This window comes from Crinia signifera, chromosome 5 (assembly GCF_055691185.1).
Source record: "Crinia signifera chromosome 5, ASM5569118v1, whole genome shotgun sequence".
NCBI lineage: Eukaryota > Metazoa > Chordata > Amphibia > Anura > Myobatrachidae > Crinia > Crinia signifera.
This window is the reverse complement of record NC_139221.1, coordinates 31,782,214-31,800,846: the sequence shown is the minus strand read 5'-3', so window position 1 is coordinate 31,800,846 and position 18,633 is coordinate 31,782,214. Positions and strand designations below refer to the sequence as shown.

The 18,633-nt window shown below is 46.4% G+C and overlaps 1 protein-coding gene across 8 annotated transcripts in view; it reads right to left on the bottom strand.

Annotated features, from left to right (window-relative positions):
• The window catches only part of UBR5 (ubiquitin protein ligase E3 component n-recognin 5), a 78,603-nt gene that overhangs the window by 9,583 nt on the left and 50,387 nt on the right, over window positions 1-18,633 (bottom strand). For 7 of the 8 annotated variants that reach the window (XM_083186953.1, XM_083186956.1, XM_083186954.1 and 4 more), the window contains 12 exons: window positions 16,566-16,726; window positions 16,176-16,415; window positions 15,082-15,205; window positions 14,821-14,932; window positions 14,612-14,743; window positions 14,265-14,526; window positions 12,296-12,551; window positions 11,672-11,883; window positions 9,226-9,453; window positions 8,657-8,730; window positions 8,023-8,195; window positions 901-1,014 (listed from right to left, as the gene is read on the bottom strand). In XM_083186953.1, coding sequence (XP_083043079.1) covers window positions 901-1,014; window positions 8,023-8,195; window positions 8,657-8,730; window positions 9,226-9,453; window positions 11,672-11,883; window positions 12,296-12,551; window positions 14,265-14,526; window positions 14,612-14,743; window positions 14,821-14,932; window positions 15,082-15,205; window positions 16,176-16,415; window positions 16,566-16,726 — 2,088 coding nt within the window. The remainder of the gene's footprint in view (window positions 1-900; window positions 1,015-8,022; window positions 8,196-8,656; window positions 8,731-9,225; window positions 9,454-11,671; window positions 11,884-12,295; window positions 12,552-14,264; window positions 14,527-14,611; window positions 14,744-14,820; window positions 14,933-15,081; window positions 15,206-16,175; window positions 16,416-16,565; window positions 16,727-18,633) is intronic. The other variant, XM_083186958.1, reaches the window with a different exon arrangement.

Below are 18,633 nucleotides of genomic sequence, written 5' to 3'. Positions count from 1 at the left end.
GACGCCTCTGCACATGCGCAGACACAAACCATCGGCGGCCCGAACGCACGCGGATATATCCGCACCGATCAGAATAAGGGCCCATGACTCATGAACCCTCTTCTCCTAATTGCAGAAAAGGAGTCACTCTAATTGAGATGTGCACCAGAGATGAGAGTGGTAAACCATTCTCAAAATCTACAAAGTAAAGACAACTCCGCCAAAAACAAAGAAATCCCACACCTTTCCATTACAGTGGGCATATAAAGCAATGTACGGTATATGAACTTAAAGAGGTGATAAGGACCTGCAGATCAGGGGACGATTCTGGATCACAATTAGTGGTCAGGGTTTGCACATCTCTGAGCATTTGCAAATAACAATTACTCACTCCCCGGGCCGTTTTGCAGGAGGGAGGGAACACCCAGCGGTTTATGGGCTTCCTAATAATAATGCTGGGTGTTCCCATGGGCACGCCCCTAGTGTATACATTTAAAGTACTTGTGATTGATCCTACATCCCAAGGTGTTCCAAGTCCCACAAATGGACGAGAGATACAACTATTTGCAGTATATAATTGCAGAACATAGTATATATATAGGACATATTCAATGCAAAAACAAGCAGTTTACTTGACAGCATGTAATTGTACAGTATATGGGGCTATAAATGATCTAAAAAGACAATACCTCTGAAGACCAGAGTAGGCATTACCCAAGTGTGAGCGTTTGGACAAGTCAAGCACTACGCCAACGTAGGCAACTAGCCTTTCCTTGACCAATAAAGGATTATAAAGCCAGTAGTACATCATAGTTAACACTGATAACGCTTTCTACATAACTGCAGTCCACTTTAGTGTTTTATACAGTTGCAATCATCTTCAATAAGACACACTGAACACAAATGGTTGCATTCTCTTACCTCCAGGCAATTCCTGTCCACCGTCACTTCTATCAAGCATTTTCCACTATTAGCTGAAGATGAATATAGACCCTGACTGGGGCGACCAAATAAGTCTTCCTTCCGAGCATTGGGCTAAAAATAGTTAGAACAAACATAAATAAATAGTGAAATGATACTGTTCAAGTCCAAAAAAAAAATACAATGGTTTGGAAGTTGCTTTCTCCCTTCTCTTAGAGCTTTGCCTCAATATAACAGGGATGGCATAACAGCCCAGGTCTTTATAGATATCCCAAATAACGGAGGTACTAATTAATCCATCTGTACTTTAGCGTGGATCACACTGTTAATATGCCGCGAGGACTGTGGATGGGAAGGCCTGGTTTGGGCCATTCCCTCAAAGTAGCAGCTTTCGAAGAGAGGTGCACTTAACAGAAGCAATAGATTACTCATATAAACGTTATACACTAAAAACATGATTCCAAATGCTTAATACTATTTCAATATAAAATGTATATTAAAAAAAGGTATTTTCCTCCCCTGATTTGTTTTATTTTTAACTGAAAAATGAATATGGCTATTTGGGAAACTCTTAAAAACAAACTCAATTATTAGGTGCCAATTAAAAAAAAGGGGATTTTGGTCCTACCTGTAAAATCCTTTTTTCTGAATCCATGGTGGACACTGGGACAGTGGGGTGTGGGTGGAGCTTCAGCTACAGGCACCAAGTAGAATAGAGTTCTTCAAGTGCAGCCCAGGCTCCTCCTCCTCCACGCCCCTACAGGCTTCAGTTTGTTCAACAGCTTACCCGCAAGGTACAGGAAAAGGAAGAGAAATAGGAAAGAAACCAGCAACCCAAAGGAAGAATAAGTTTCAGGAAGGTGTAAACCGACCCCCATTACCGTAGATCAGTGTGCGAGGGCGGGCGCCCAGTGTCCACCATGGATTCAGAAAAAAGGATTTTACAGGTAGGACCAAAATCCCCTTTTTTCATTCATGCCAATGGTGGTCACTGGGACAGTGGGACGTCCCAAAGCTGTCCCTTTTACGGGAGGGAACGCACCTGAGCTGCACTGATGACGCGTTGCCCAAAAGCAGAATCTGCCCTGGCGAACGTGTCAAAATGGTAAAATTTTAAAAAGGTGTGTGGAGAGGACCAAGTGGCCGCGCGACACAACTGTTCTGCTGAGGCTCCCTGATGAGCCGCCCAAGAGGCTGCTACCGAACGCGTGGAGTGGGCTCTGACAGAGGATGGAACTGGCTTATTAGAAGATACATAAGTCTGTTTTATAGTTAGCCGCAACCATCGAGCCAATGTCTGCTTCGTTGCCGGCCAACCTCTCTTGTTTGCATCATAGAGCACGAACAGGGCCTCTGTCTTGCGTAAGGATTGGGTCCTATTGACGTAAACTTTTAAAGCTCTTGTAACATCCAAAGAGCGTAACTCTGGGGAGTCCTCCAACTGGGAGAAGGCAGGGACAACAATATCCTGGTTTATGTGAAAACTGGAAATAACTTTGGGCAGGAACTCCTTTTTAGTTCTTAAGACTGCCCTGTCCGGGTGGAACACCAGATACGGAGATGCACTGGATAATGCTGACAGGTCGGAAACTCTTCTGGCTGAAGAAATAGCCAGTAGGAACACCGTTTTCCATGTTAGCCACCTGAGCTCTGCAGATTCTAGGGGCTCAAACGGTGGTTTTTGCAGTGCTGAGAGTACCACTGTGAGGTCCCAAGGCTGGATTGGGGGCACAAAGGGAGGTTGTATGTGAAGGACGCCTTGTAAAAAGGTCTGTATAGCCATCCTCTTTGCTAATTTCCGCTGAAACAAAATAGAGAGAGCGGAAACTTGGACCTTTAAGGAGGACAACCTAAGGCCCAAATCCAGGCCCGCCTGCAAGAAGGCCAGGATCCTGGAAAGACGAAACTCCCTAGGCGGAAGGTTTTTCTTTGCACACCAGGCGAAAAAGGCATTCCAGATTCTATAGTAGATCCGGGAAGAAGCCGGTTTCCTTGCTGCTATCATGGTTTTTATGACCGGTAAAGAAAAACCTTTCTCTCTTAAAACTTCCGTTTCAAAAACCACGCCGTCAAAGCTAGCCTGCCTAGATTCGGATGAAGGCATGGTCCTTGTACTAGCAAGTCCGGACGAGCTGGCAGCCTCCAAGGTGGCTGCAGAGACATCTCCCGAAGGTCCGAGTACCAGGCTCTGCGGGGCCAGTCTGGGGCTAGAAGGATTGCTGTGGTCCCTTCTTGTTTGAGGCGCCTGAGGACTCTTGGAAGCAGTGCTACTGGGGGAAAGATGTAGACCAGGGAAAAAGGCCATGGAGCCGACAGGGCGTCCACCAGATATGCCTGTGGGTCCCTTGAGCGAGCCCCGTAGCGGGGTAACTTTTTGTTGACGCTTGAGGCCATTAGGTCTATTTGCGGGAGACCCCATTTGTTGACTAGTTCCTGGAACACGTCCTCGTGGAGCCCCCATTCGCCTGACTGTACCTCCTGGCGGCTCAGAAAGTCGGCCTCCCAGTTCTGAACCCCTGGGATGTGTACCGCTGACAAAGCTAACAGGTGATGTTCTGCCCATTGCAGAATGGATGTTACCTCCCTCATGGCAGCTAGGCTCCTGGTCCCCCCCTGGTGGTTGACGTATGCCACCGCAGTGGCATTGTCCGATTGTATTTTCACCGGTTTGGAGTGAATCAGAGGGCCTGCCGACTTGAGGGCTAGCAGGATGGCTCTTAGCTCCAGTATGTTTATTGGGAGCAGCGCCTCCTCCCTTGACCAACGGCCTTGGAAGGAGTGTTCTGCCAGAACAGCTCCCCACCCTCGGAGGCTGGCGTCCGTCGTTAACATCACCCACTGAGGAATGATAAACTGGCGCCCTTTTTGAAGGTTTAGAGGACTGAGCCACCATGTGAGCGACAGACGTGTCTGCCTGGACAGGACAAAGGTCTGTGACTTTAGGCCTGGTTGGGAACGGTTCCAGTGACGCAGCATTTCCCTCTGCAGTGGCCTGGAATGGAACTGCGCAAATTCCGCCATGTCGTAACAAGAGACCATCTTGCCTAGGACTTTCATGCACAAGTGCACCGAGACTCTGTGCTGCTTCAGGAAGAGCTTGATGAGGTCTCTGAGAAGTATCCACTTGTCCTCCGGCAGGTAAACCCTGAGGGTTTTGGTGTCTATCACGGCTCCGAGATGCACCATCCGCTGTGATGGGGTTGTTGAGGACTTTTTCCAATTTATGAGCCAGCCGTGGGTCTGCAGGAGGGAAACCGTTAGCTCCAGATGCCCCTGGAGTGTCTGTGCGGATTGAGCTAGTATCAAGAGGTCGTCCAGATATGGTAGTAGACGAACGCCCTGGGCCCTCAGGGCCGCTGCCATGGTGGCCATAATCTTTGTAAAGATTCGTGGCGCGGTTGACAGCCCGAAGGGGAGGGCCACAAACTGGTAGTGGTTGCTCTTGACCGCAAACCTGAGGTAGCACTGGCTGTCCGTCCGAATTGGCACATGGAGGTAGGCATCCTGGATGTCCAGGGATGCCATGAAGTCCCCCGGCTCCAGAGCTTGCAGGATAGACCGGAGGGACTCCATCCTGAACTTGGGAATGCAGAGGTGTTTGTTCAGGCCTTTCAAGTTGAGGATGGGCCGGAATGACCCGTCCGGCTTTGTCACCAGGAACAGGCTTGAGTAGAAACCTGCTCCTCGCTGAGAAAGCGGGACAGGCACTATGACCCCTGCTGCCAGCAGGGAGTGAATGGAGCTGGTCAGAGCAGCCGCTCTGTCCTTCTCCCGGGGCATGCTTGTTGTGAAAAACCGAGATGGCGGATTTCGCCCCTGAAAGGAGAGGGAGTAACCCTGGGTCACTATGGTGTTTACCCACCTGTCGGTGGTAGTGGCCTGCCAAACCCCGGCAAATGACAACAGGCGACCGCCCACCTGATGTGGTTGGTGGGCCGCCTGATCCTCATGCTGAGGGCTTGTCGGCCTGTTTTGGGGCCTGACGGCGACCCGCCCAGGACTGTTTGGTCTTGGGAGCGGATGGACGCCTTGTGGCGGGCTGCGCCCTTGATGAAGGCTGACCCCTGGGTCTCCCCTGTGGACGGAAGGTCCGAAAGGACTGAGATCTAGGCCTAGCTGGTGCCGAAGGCAGAAAAGCTGTCTTGGACGTTGCAATGGTGGCTACAATCTTGTCCAGCTCAGAGCCGAACAGTACCTCCCCTGAAAATGGAAGGGCCTCTAATGCCTTTTTGGAATCAGAATCTGCGTTCCAAGTGCGCAGCCACAGTGCACGTCGGGCAGCAATTGAAGAGGCAGAAATTTTTGAGGAGAGGGCCGCTGCATCTATCGCTGCCTCTTCCAGGTATGTGGCCCCTTCCCTAATGAGGTCCACCGTTGATAACAATTCAGAGCGACGTGTACCTGAGGATATCTGCTCCTGTAGGGAGTCAGCCCAAGCTGCAATCGCCTTTGCCACCCAGGCTGAAGCCATAGCCGGTCTTGCTGACACGCCAGCATTGGAAAACACAGACTTTAGGCAGTGCTCAATCTTCCTATCAGTAGGATCTTTAAGAGAGGCCACTGTAGGAATGGGAAGGGTAGTAGCCTTAACCAGGCGGGCCACGTGAGCATCAACCTGTGGAGGCTCCTCCCATTTCTTACGGTCCGCTGGCGCGAACGGAAAGAAGGAAATCAGGCGTTTGGACACTAAAAACTTTTTGTTAGGGTGTTGCCACGCTTCAGATAAAACCTCATTTAAGTCTGAATTTGAGGGAAAAAGAGCCAACTCCTTCTTTTTCTTTTTAAAAAGAAGTGTGTCAGGTGTTGTGGCCTGGGTGTCCTGAATATTGAGAGACATCCTAACAGCCTTAACTAAGGAGTCTACTCTGGACTGGGTCATCCTTTCCTCCTTGTCAGGTTCATCTATGTCGACATCATCTATGTCAGGATCATCGTCTGTGTCGACCCCCACCTGGTCGTCCAAGTCATCCCCAGCATCTGTTTGATTAGAAGCTAAAGGGGCCTGTGCTTTGCGTTTAGGTGGAGCCCTCAATGCAGACTGCAGAGAAGCAGACACTTGGACTAAATCCTGAACAGAGGAGGATAAACCCTGTACCCAGGATGGCTCTGATGCAGCAACAGCAGGCTGAGCTGGCAATGGCTGCGCAGCAGACTCTCTGTTTGCAGCTAACTGAGTTGCTAACTCCTTCATGGCTGCTGAGAGAGTGGAAGCCCAACTGGGTTCCCCATGTGTTGGGACTGAGGGGCCCCCCAGGGAGTCCTGTGCAGAACAACGTTCACACAAACCAGCTTGCTCCTGTATGGAGGAATAATTCTCCTTACAGTTAGCGCATGTATAAGCATGCAGTTTAGGTGTATCCCTAGCTGGCTTTGCTTTGGGGTTTTTCTGTGACATGTTAACACAGACAGGCCCTGTGTGCACTGAGTAACAATAATACAGTGGACAGTAACACCCTCTGAAACTATAAAGGTATACAGATGGATGACAGTAAAAAAGACACTATACTCTCTGACTCTCAGCTAAATACTGAGGTACAGAGGGCTGCTGAAAAACCTGTTCCTGTAGCGTGTAGAGGAGCAGGGATTCTGGTGCACTTCTCCCACCGTGTAGTCCCGCGTAATGGCGTCTTCAGTACGCTGCTGGGGCGTGGGGAAGCTAAGCTCAGGCGGGAAACCAGCGTTATGCCGCTCTGAGCGTGGAGGCGGGGAGCTGTGGATCAAGGTCCCGCCTCCCCTGGAACCATCAGTGCCCTGCGCCATTAACAAAAATGGCGCTCCACAGTACGGCTCCCTGGTGGTCTAGTGGCCGCGCAGAAAGGACTGGGTGCCACTGCCAGGGTCACCCGGGCTGCACCCCGCCCGGTGACTCGACCGCTAGCGGTGCGCACTTAAAAGGTGCGCGCGTCACCTCACATGGAGGGCCCGCTTACCTGTGGTGGAGCGCGGCGTCCTCCGTGTCATGAGGAGAGCGGCGGGTCTGGCTATGGAAGTCAGCGCGCCGCTGCCAGCCACAGGGGAGCAGCGTAACGCTGTCTCCGTGTAAAAATAGAAAAAAAAAAAAATTAAGATATCAGACAGGGCACGGAGCCCTGTCCCATGGTACCTGTGCCTTGAGGCACCAAGAAACAACTGAAGCCTGTAGGGGCGTGGAGGAGGAGGAGCCTGGGCTGCACTTGAAGAACTCTATTCTACTTGGTGCCTGTAGCTGAAGCTCCACCCACACCCCACTGTCCCAGTGACCACCATTGGCATGAATGAAAAATAATAGTATTGTTCAATAGGATAATAACGGTTCTATTGGTAATGTAGGATCTTGATAAGCTGCAGGCTTCTAGTGTGTTGATGTCTACACACTGGGTAATCTTGATGCTGCTTGGATTTTTAGGAATACAAACCAGCTTCAATTTTTGGACAAAAAATAAGGGGGTGGAAGAACTGCGCTGAATTAACGAATTACACCATGTATGAACTCACACTGTTCCTTAATATAATATTATTCATTTTAATAATGTGGATAATTTCAATATCATATTGAAATTATCCACATTATTAAATTAAATATTATATTAAGGAACAGTGTGAGTTCATACATGGTGTAATTCGTTAATTCAGCCCAGTGCTTCCACCCCCCCCTGTTATTTGGGAAGGAAGATGTAGAGTTACTGGAGATTGTTTATAGGATCAATTACAGGAAATATTAGATAAGCAGAGGGTGGACCTTTAACTCCCTAACAACGGTCTGGGAACTTGCCATGAGTTACAGGGGTCGGTGTAATGATGCGATATAAGTGATCCCAGGGCATCCATATGTGCCTAGTGAGAACATTGCATACACGGAAGTGTACAGGTTTCATATCAATGAACAAGATCAGATAACCCATATATTCCACATTTTCCATCTCCCAAATCTGCTTTATATTCAACATGAGTTTAACAGGTTTTCTTTTTCCTTTAAAGAAACGGATGGCTCAAAACATACAACCCTAATCTTCCTCTCCAGCCAAAACAACTTGAAGCATAAACTGCAATATGGGCGCGCTTTAAAATAAAGTTTTTGCATATGACTCATTATGTTTTACGTGCGGGATCAAAAAAACCCAGGATTGTGAAGTCTGACCATACCTGTAAGAGATGAGGTTGGTCGGCGAGCGGGATGGCTTCTGCAAGAGGAACTTCGAAAGGATTTGGTGGAATGCAACCGAGGAAAGTCATGGAATCCGAGCGGCGGAAAAAAGGGTGATTCTGGCCGGTCTCAGCGGGTAACGTATCGTCGTCCTTGTCATTTAAAGTGGAACCTGACAATTACATATAGGTCCCTATTATACACATTTACATGGTGGTCTTTGTAAAAAAATACAGGAAGAATTTGGCTAAACCAGGCATGTCCAAACTGTGGCCCTCCAGCTGTTGTGAAACTACTCATCCCAGCATGCCTTGCCATAGTTTTAGCATTCCCTATTAGCAAAACTGTGGCAAGGCATGATGGGACTTTTAGTTTCACAACAGCTGGAGGACCATAGTTTAGACATACTTGGGCTAAATGAAAGTAAGAGCTAACATTAACTATAGCACACAATTAACCAAACTCTTCTGCAAGGCGGCCTCCGTAGCTGCTAGCTGAACAGGACTCCCCCAGAACAGAAATGTGCAAGGTCTACATTTATCTCCACGTGCATTATTCATGTCTAAGTCATCCAGAAATTAATTAGCAACTGACAACGTGATAGCGAGGTGTAAATAACGATTCTGCACTAACTCTGATTGGTGTCGTCATCGTTTTCATGCTCAGAGTCCTCATTATCAAGGCCGAGCTCCAAGAGTTCCCTGGTCCTAGAAAGAGAAAAACCAGAATATGGATGAAGCAAAAAAAATAAAAAATAAAACCAGCAACATCCTTTAAACTGCACCACTCACTTACACACAGACGCACCAGAGTGGATATTGTCAATTTACTAGGAAACAATGACTTGCAGCATCGGGAGTCAAAACAGCAACAGGTTCTGCACAGGCACAGCGGATTCTGAGCTTAATCTACAGATGTGCCCTCGTGCACCTATCAATACACCAAGTGGTGCAAGACAGTTGGGGCGTTTGAATCGTGCCGAGCAGCACAGTGTCTTTCGCATGAACCGGTGCCTTAGTCGCAATGTGATGCAACCTGCTTCCCAAGACAGCATTTCTTAGTTTCAAATGAAATCTGAGCGCTACCAAGTCTGAATCGGTGTGCCCTAAATACATGTCAAAAGACACTAATCTCCGATCACTACCAACTCTTTTGGACTGCATAAAGGACCAGCAATACGGCATCGACATTTTACAAAGTACCTCTTTCGTTCCAGCTGTGGAGTGTCCAGTGTGGTCTGTTGGTTCATGGCTTTGATCCAGTATATTAGAGCCTGGAAAACATAGGCCACGTGTTTCAGGGAACACACGTCCAGCACCGGGAGCACATCCGAGTGTTCATCATTGTGCGAGCGCATTAGAGAAAGTGCATAGTTTAGAAAGTCTCCGCGGGCCGACATCCCCTGGCGTGCGCTCAGCAGAGTTGCTCTTCTAGAAAGAAAGAGCAACGATACATTAGCAGTCTGTAGAACCAGGTATATTACATCTCTAAAGTGTTTAGTAGAACAATAAAAACTTATTGGTAAAATCTCTAAAGCTCTTAATGACCTAGAACAACACTACAATGGAGAGAAATTGTGAAGTGATCACAGGCTCGTAATAATCACACACTAAAGGCTGATGCAGACGCAAAATATAAAGCAGAGCTTTAAGTGGAATGCGTTCCCACCATCACCCCAATAGTACTTATATTTGGTCCTGTGTCCTACCCAATCCAAGAGTTCCCCTGGTCCCTGCTAGGATTTTTATTCATAGAAGCTGGGATTTGTTGACTGACAACACAATTTGCGGGAGCGGTGGTGGTGGTGGTGGTGCAGGATCCACAAGATTGGGTGGACAATATTGAAATATTTGTTGATGCGTAACTTATTGACCACGACTGTAAAGTAACTGAAAATGTCATTTGTTATATTTCCATTAAATCATTCTCTCTGAACCCATTGGGATAGAACAGCATGGAAACTTAAAAATCAGACACTCTGAAATCACCTCCATATTTATCGCCTAACATGCAGGGTTATCTGTCATTTTGCTAATCAAGCCCTCACAATGCAAGTTTCTCTCAATTATCCTGTCAATGCCACTAAAACTGCGAGGGTGGGGTGGGTGGCGGTAAATGGGGTTGGTTGCCACCAGGCGTTAAAGATGCTGTACGCAGAGATGTTTTTCCAAATGTTACATTCTTGGATGCACAGACAGAACTTCTAAAACCTTTTATGGACAGAGGACCAAGCAGGCTACACAACATGGCTGGTCAGCTAAGGCTTCAAAGCTGTGATGCCTGGGAGACACTAACTGATTTGTTAGGTTATGGCCTATCATTTTCATGTACAGGTATCAAAGCTCCAAAGTTGCAGTCTGCTTAGCTGCAGACCAAACTCCTGCGGGCAGGAACAGGCCAGCTTTGCAAAACTGACAAAAAAAAAAAACGAGCCATGACAAACACCAAAAAAGAAAAACGACCACGGCCTACAATCAGATTGACAATATCCTCATTTAAGTGGAATGGAGTTTAACAGGATATATGGTGATCTGCATAACCAACATTAGGGACTCAAAATAAGAATGCTTTTGAGCTGTCAAAGGGGTACATTTACTAAATCTTCTAAAAAAAGAAAAGAGGTGAAGTTGCCATAGCAACGAACCAGAATCTGTAGATCAGTTCTCGATTGCATCCTAGAAAATTATAAACAAAATATGAATGGTTGCTATGGAAAACGGCTATAATTTTTAGAAGCATTAGTAAATTGACCCCCAATTCTGGGTGTAAGTAACTATGCAGGGGTCATCCCAGTTTTGCAAAATCCCCAAAAACCTGATACAGAGCATACACACTATTCGACTGCAAAATATAAAGGATTGGATAATTGTACCCAGTACAGTATCAAAACCTGTATTCACCTGTTTAGAACAGGTGATGGCAATCATACATTAAGAGGAAAGTCCAGAAAGAGATCCTATCATCCCATCCCATGTCTCTATACCCAAGTGTTTTCAGCCTCATCCAACTGGACAGAACTTTGCAAGATTGTGGTTGCACCTCGATCACTGCATGCTAGAACGCGATGGGATGTACACTAATGCCTGGCGCCTTGATAGATGAATATACTGTTACAGGGCAATGGTCAAAGACGCCAAAATGTTTAATTGTTTGGGTAGGTTGATGAGAATGGGGACAGAGGGATTAATGTATGAAGCTTGAAGAAGTGGTATCTATCCCCATAAAGAACGTTATGTGGAAGGTGATAACGCTTCAGCCAATCAGCTCCAATATGTAAATTGAGAGTTAGGAGCTGATTGGGTGGAGCATTATCACCTTGCACTTCCACGCGTTTTTTTCTGGGGATAGATACCACTTCTCCAACCTTCACTCATTTAGCCCAGAGTGTGGTTGAACCAGAGGTGCACACGTTAACGATAGTTAAAGCATTTTAACAGTGTCTGATTTACAACTTCATTATATCCCTGATATAACACCAGAGGTTGGGCCTTGGTCAAAACGGAACGACGGCAAAGGAATACTGTTACTGCATGCAGTTTCATGGTCACCACTATATAGACAAACACACCAAAGCAGCTTGGTCATCAAGTAACCTTCTCAATGAGCTGGGTTAACAAGGACACGCTGACCAGCATCTTAGTTACATACCTTCTGCCTTCTAGTGTCCTCAGACTGGCTTCCTCACGTGCAGTCATCCTCTCTCTACGGGTAGGATTCTGGGATGCATGGAGAGGATGGTTTGGATGACCTGGATCTCCAGCAGATGACAAAGCAGACCCATAACGAAGCTGAGCTTCAGTGGAGTCCATTATACTGACCATCCAGTTCCAGGTTGGGATAAGTTTTTCTTCCACATAGTTCTAAAATAAAACAAAACAGGACACAAACTGGTTTGAATAGGAATTGAGGCTGCTAGAGAACAATACCCTTACTATTCCTAGTGAAACTGCTAGAAACATAGCAAACCAAACCAAACCACACAAACAGAAACCGAACACTGCACGACTGAGCATGAGGGAGGAAACTCAGGAAGACATACAGGATGAATACAATTTTTTAAATGCTGTCTATCAAATGCGACAATGTGAGTGAAGTTGTATAAAAAATAGCCCAGTGTGTGTGAGCACTTGAAGGTAAAGCAGCAATAATTATACTGGGGTAAACAGTCTCACAAGCATGCTTCTTTGTGCCTTTCCCTCTATAGCAATGTCCCCCAGACTAGTCTGTTCTATCCAATCAAAATGATTAGAAGCAATTACATAAATAAAATACCTGCAAATTAACAGCATCTTGGTAGGTCAGTTTTACAGCAGCAGGAATCTGAGAGTAGACCAGGTGGTTATACTTGGGGATTAGTCCCATAAGGTCAGATATCTGGCGAATGACTATGCTGTAGGCCCTTGCTAGGCTGCTGGCAGATGTCAGGTAGCTGCTGGAGTTGCTGGCTTCAAGGGCAGCTGCCGCACTGGAACTCATGTTGCCACTTCGGCGTAAGCTGGATGGTTCGATGTAAATGAGTGCACCGGAGCTTGCTGCAGAGGAAAATAAAAATACCACGGTAAAAATGCTTTCAGTGGAGAAAACATGTATGGTAAAATGTCATTCAGCTGGGTACACAGTACACGATACGCTCCTTTAGCGATATACCTTGAACTCCCAGGCAAACAATTTAGTGCAGGCATTCCCAATCACAGTCCTCAAGGCACAACAACAGTGCAGGTTTTAGCGATATCCAGGCTTGAGCACAGGTGACTTAATTAGTACCAGGGATATTTTGATTAAACCATCTCTGCTGAAGCCTGGATATCACTAAAACCTGCACTGTTGGCGTGCCTAGAGGACTGCGGTTGGGAATGCCTGGTCTAGTGAATACAAACTTAATGATATCGTTCAGTGAAGTCACCAGGTCCCCGCACAGAACATGCAGTCGATAAAGTAAAAGTGTAAAAACATGTTCAGGCAATGGAGGACAGTTAATTACACACTAGAGCAGTGGTTCCCAACCCTGGTCCTCAAGTACCCCCAACAGTGTACATGTTCCAGGTCTCCACACAGAATCACAGGTGACATAATTAGCTCCACCTGTGGATCTTTTAAAATGTGTCTGAATATTGAGTGCACCTGTAGGGTGACCTGGAAAACATGCACTGTTGGGGGTACTTGAGGACCTGGGTTGGGAACCACTGCACTAGACCATGCATGTCCAATCTATGGCCCTCAGCTGTTGTGAAACTACAAGTCCCATCATGCCTTGACACAGTTTTGCTATTAGGGAATGCTAAAACTATGGCAAGGCATGCTGGGATGTGTAGTTATACAACAGCTGGAGGGCCAGTTTGGACATGCCTGTGACTAGACAATAGGCCCAATATATCATTAACTATATCATATCTTATGTACACACCTTTATACTTCTTGAGGCTGATTGTGTCGCCTAGTTTTAGCAAATTAGAATGTTGCCAACTACATTAAACAAAACTATATGTTGTACAAAGGAAGCTATAGTTCAATAAGCTAGGATATTACAGAATAAATAAAAAATTTCTTTAAATAAAAAGGCAAATTATTAGAATTTTAGTTTAATAAGAAATTATTTTTTTTTTTTTTCATTTTTCCGGCACTTTAATTGAATAGGTAATTATCATTCGACCTATAAATTTCAAAGTGCCGAGTTTTCAACTAGTTGAAAAATCCGGCAAAGCCAAAAAAAACCACATGGTTTGTTGAATAGCAAAAATGGTCTGTCAACTGCATCGGCGAAACAGGACTTAAACCGGTCTGAAAATGGCAGCTAGACTTCAGTAAAGTCTGTTTTGTTCTGACTAGTCAAATAAAACAGACTTAATTGAATGCCCCCCTATGATTGGTTTTCAACACACCTGAGGTATTGGGGGGGGGGGGGGTTGTTGTGCCTGAGGAGTTATTTAATTGTCCCCAGCCGGCATTATCAGATTGTTTCACCTGTCAAGAGGCAGGAGAAACAAAATCTTTGATAAACGCTATCTTTCCACTGTCGCTAGGACACATGCATTCTGGAACTTATACCAGATCAATGTATTTTAATATGAAAAAGTCAACTTCTCTCTGGTGAAAAGAAAAACAGGCTGGAATTGAATCGCCTAAAGGCAATATTGCAGACAAAAAAAATATTTCAATATCCCCTTCAGTGCCTGTGATTCAACATGCAAATAAGGAAAAATTGTGTAGCCTTCAAGAAAGGCACTTGGAAGTACTATGGGACTTGCCTGCAGGGGTGGAGGTGCTGGATGGAGCAGTATTGGGGGCTCTTTGATTCTGCGTGTTCCGAACCGCCCACTGCATAGAACGAGGAGCCTGTGCCGCACCATTAGCATGGGTGCTGTTGGTTGACCTCTCCAAGGGTTCATCAATCATGAAGGTCTCCTGGTCCAGATCATCGCTTTGACTGCTACTACTGTCAGAGTCGCTGGAGTCGTTGGATTGGGAGTCATCTTCAGAAAAGAAAGCTGGGACGCTGCTTGCACCTGCATAGGAATAGGTGTATGTTTAGTGCATCACATTCTGACGATATAGAGAAGACTTCTATTTCCGAGACTTTTATATGCTCACCTGCTTCTGAACCTGCTGTGGCCGCGGTGACCACACTTCTGCGGCCACTAGCGTTGTCCTGGTTACTGTGGTTGCTCTCGCTGTCACTTTCAGTCTCTGCAGCAGCTAGAAGATCCAACTCCATATCACTCCCTACAATACAAACTCTCATAAGGATGTGGACTCCACATCGGTGCAGAATGTGATCATATGTCCACAGTGCACACTACCATCTTCATCGTGCTCATCGTGTTGTCCTTCGGCCTCTGCATTCTCCTCCCCATGTTCCTCTTGTTCATCATGGTGATCTTCCTCACCAGCCACTCCTTCAACCACCTCCACCTGATAACAAACCAGACTTACAAGACCCAGAGAAGAACCAAGCGTCCAATTCAAAGGACATTTAAAAAAAAAAACTAATATGCAAAGCAATATAGCAAACTACTAGAGGTATATGAGATTTACAAGATGTTGTAAAGCTGAGCAGTTACCTCTTCAACATCTGCCGATACCATGTCGTCCTGTTCCTCATCTCTGCTTCTCACGGGTTGTGACTGACTTATCCTTCTTTGCTGTGGATTTCTAATGATGTAAGAGGACTGTGACTGACTGGAGCTGTACGAGTAAGTACAAGGTTATCAGATCAATGACAAGTGGGCATCGCATCTCATTGTGGAAAATGAAACCGGATGCACGCAAGGCAATTATTTCCCAAGTGTCTTTATTTCCAGTGTCCCCAATTAGATGAATGATAAACTAACGGTTATATTTACTAAAGGTCTAAGCCGGGCGCACAGAGTCAAAACTTGATGGCATATCAAATGTCCCGCCGTCACAGCAGCCAATCCAGGTAAACGTAAACATTTGCCACCTGGCCGCTCTATGGGCGGTATTCAATGCCGCCGGAGAGGGGGGCTTGTTTTCGGTGAGGATCACCGAAAACAAGCCATCCTTGACATCTAACACCCTCGACAGTTGCTCACCCTATTCTATGTCCCACGGGAATCCTCGCCGATTCCCCCCGAACGGGGAGGTTCGCCGCTAATGCTGAAAAATGGAAAAACTCAGCAAGGTGGAAACGGCGATTGCAGGGGGAAGTCAGTTGAATACTGAGCCCCGACGGCAAGCAATAGGCACTTCTCGCCGTCGCAGCTCGCCATGGGTCATTGAATATACCCCTATGCGTCTGACATCAAACAGGTTGAGCGTTTGAATTTGCTGACCCTGCTGCGACACCAGTCCCCACAGCACGAGTTGGTTTTGGGCAGCCTGTACTCACAGCCAGACGCATGGATATATTTGAAAACCTATCTGCCACCGGCTGTGCTGCAGACATATTGGGTGTATGTGCGATACAACAGTTGACATGTGTTTGCCCATCATGAATCGTTGGTTTGTTTCAGGACCAAAAAGGCTTAATAAATGTGTGTTGTAATCTCTGAACTACTATCGATTTAGATTTACCAATTTATGAAGAAACAATGGATAGCAATCTTTAGTATCAGAGAGAGAAGACATTGACAGCGAATTAACTTCTTACACTCAAAACAAGAAACCTGGACGCCGATAACATATTTTTACTTACTTGTTGGATTGGTCAGAAGATGGTCTCGGAGGGAGAGGTTCCACAGAGAAAAGCTCCTCACTGCCTTGCATCGCATCAATGCTTGTGCTGGCCAGAGTAAAGGGTGCTGTGGGGCGCGCAATCCCCATTCTCACAGGGACGATGAGAGACTCTGCAACATTGCACAGCTCCTCCACTGCGTATGGAAGCAGCGCCTGGAACACTCGCTTGCATTTCCCAATAGGCTGCGGAATAAAGTTGCTGGGAGAGACCAGACAAAATAAATATATAACAAATAAGCCTGGAATATAACCATGGTAAAAATATTGTGCTATAAGACAGCTTATTCACAGATCAATGATACATCCAAAACTGATAACTTTGTGACACCATAATAATAAAAATATTTACTTTTTTTTCTTAGAAGAAGCCATTTCAACACTGAGAATGACAAAGACTCGAGCTACAGAGCGTAGAAAGCGCATTGTGACCGCTACGGCCTCCTCTCGTCGCCCAGGTGTGTACTTGTTCTGAAGTTCCTTCACAAGTGTCCCAAGCAATGTGTCCAGAAGCTGGAAACGTCAAGACAAATTCCGTTATCACAAATTAAAGTAAATGGTTGGTATTTTTTGATAAATCCAATTGAATATCCAGAAAAATGCAGCATAACCATTACTGTCTCCTTCCTCACACTGCTGAGCACTACAGCCTTAAACCTTGGTCCACTGACGTTACACAAATTCATTGATGATACCAGCTGACATGCTAAGCACAGAGTGCAGTTTAATTACCCACCACCTTAACTTAGGTAAGCCAAATTCAGCTCAGCCCTGCCTATACCTACTACTCCCTTCATCACACACTACGGTCTCTTTATAAAAGCTTAAATCACATTATTCAATAAAATATATTAATAAGGTACCTCCCTTCCCACAGCCTAACCCTTCGCAGCCCGACCCAAACTCTCCATGCTGCTGCCTAACCTTTGTCCCCTACTGCCTAAGGCTGGGGTTCCCAAACTTTTTGAATCATGGCACCTCAAAGCAAGAATTGTTAAAGGTTTCTAATTGAGAAACATATATTAAGTTAAATAAATTGTGTTGATCTCATCCTTAGGATCAGTTATGTGGTAATGGACAGGATTCACTTCTGCTTGTCCACAATTTGACTATTATATTGGACATAAATAAGTTGAATTGGTCCTGGACCACCAACCCAGGGCACCCCTGCAAGTCCCCCAAGGTGCCACGGCACACAGTTTGGGAACCACTGGCCTAAGGGCTATTTCACACGCTCAGGCTCATGCAGGGCAGCGGAAACCCCGCGCGGGCAAGAAGCTGTGCCGCACACAGAAGTTTGGAATGGTGGGGATGGCCACAGCACGGCAGCCGCCCCTTCCAGTGGTGACATCCGGCTGTGAACGGGTACAAATAAGAATCAATCTGTCTTTAAAAATATCAGAATATAGTATATAACAAGGGATAAGCGATTAAAACCTAGGTTGAACTCGATGGACGCAAGTCTTTATTCAGCCTGATCTACTATGTAACTATGACACGATCATGTCCATTATTAACTTGTGTAAAGCACGGCTTTTGGCCATGCGGGGTTTCGCCACCCCGCATAGATTTAAGGCCCCTTTCACATGCTCCGGCTCCTGCCGAGTGGCGAAACCCCGCATGGCCAAAAGCCATCCTAACCCTAAATCCCCCGCTAGTGCCTAAACCAGTGATGACTAACCTTAACACTCCAGCTGTTGAACTACACATTGTAGCATGCCCTGCATCACTTTTAGCCAAACAGTAAAACTGTAGCAGGGCATGCTGGGATGTGTAGTACAACAGCTGGAGTGTCATGGCTAGCCATCACTGGCCTAAACCTAACCTTCAACCCCTTGGAGCAACAATAATCCGCCGTACATACTTAAATTCAGGATGCAAGTAAGGATGCCGGTCTCTGTACTCCAAATGCCGTCATCCCAACCACATCCCTACAGAACAGACTCTCACCTCTCAAGGAGGTGGGAAAAGAGAATGTCAGGTTTCCACATACAGAATGATGTGGTAAAAAAGGAGTGTGACCTCACATCACAGTTCTGTTTCCACCACTCTGCTGTCATGTCCATTGCTCCCAGCTTCTTCTCCACATCATTTATACACCCACCTTAAACTAAGGTCTACAGCAGCGGTGGGGAACCTCCTGCCCGCGGGCCGTATACGGCCCCCAAAGCCGTTTTTTGTGGCCCGCCCGACAGCTGTACAGCGAGTCTCATACAGGGGAAATTTTGCAAGAGCTACCGACCTCTCGCGAGATTTCCCCTGTAGGAGACTCCCTGCACAGCCGCCAGACCACACAAACTGGCGACGTGTAACCTTCGTCAGCAGGTGAAGCATTGGACGGCTGCCGCAGGACGATTTGTAAGCATTTTTTTTTTTTTTTTAAATGGCCCCCGAGGCATTATGCCTCAATGTAAACAGCC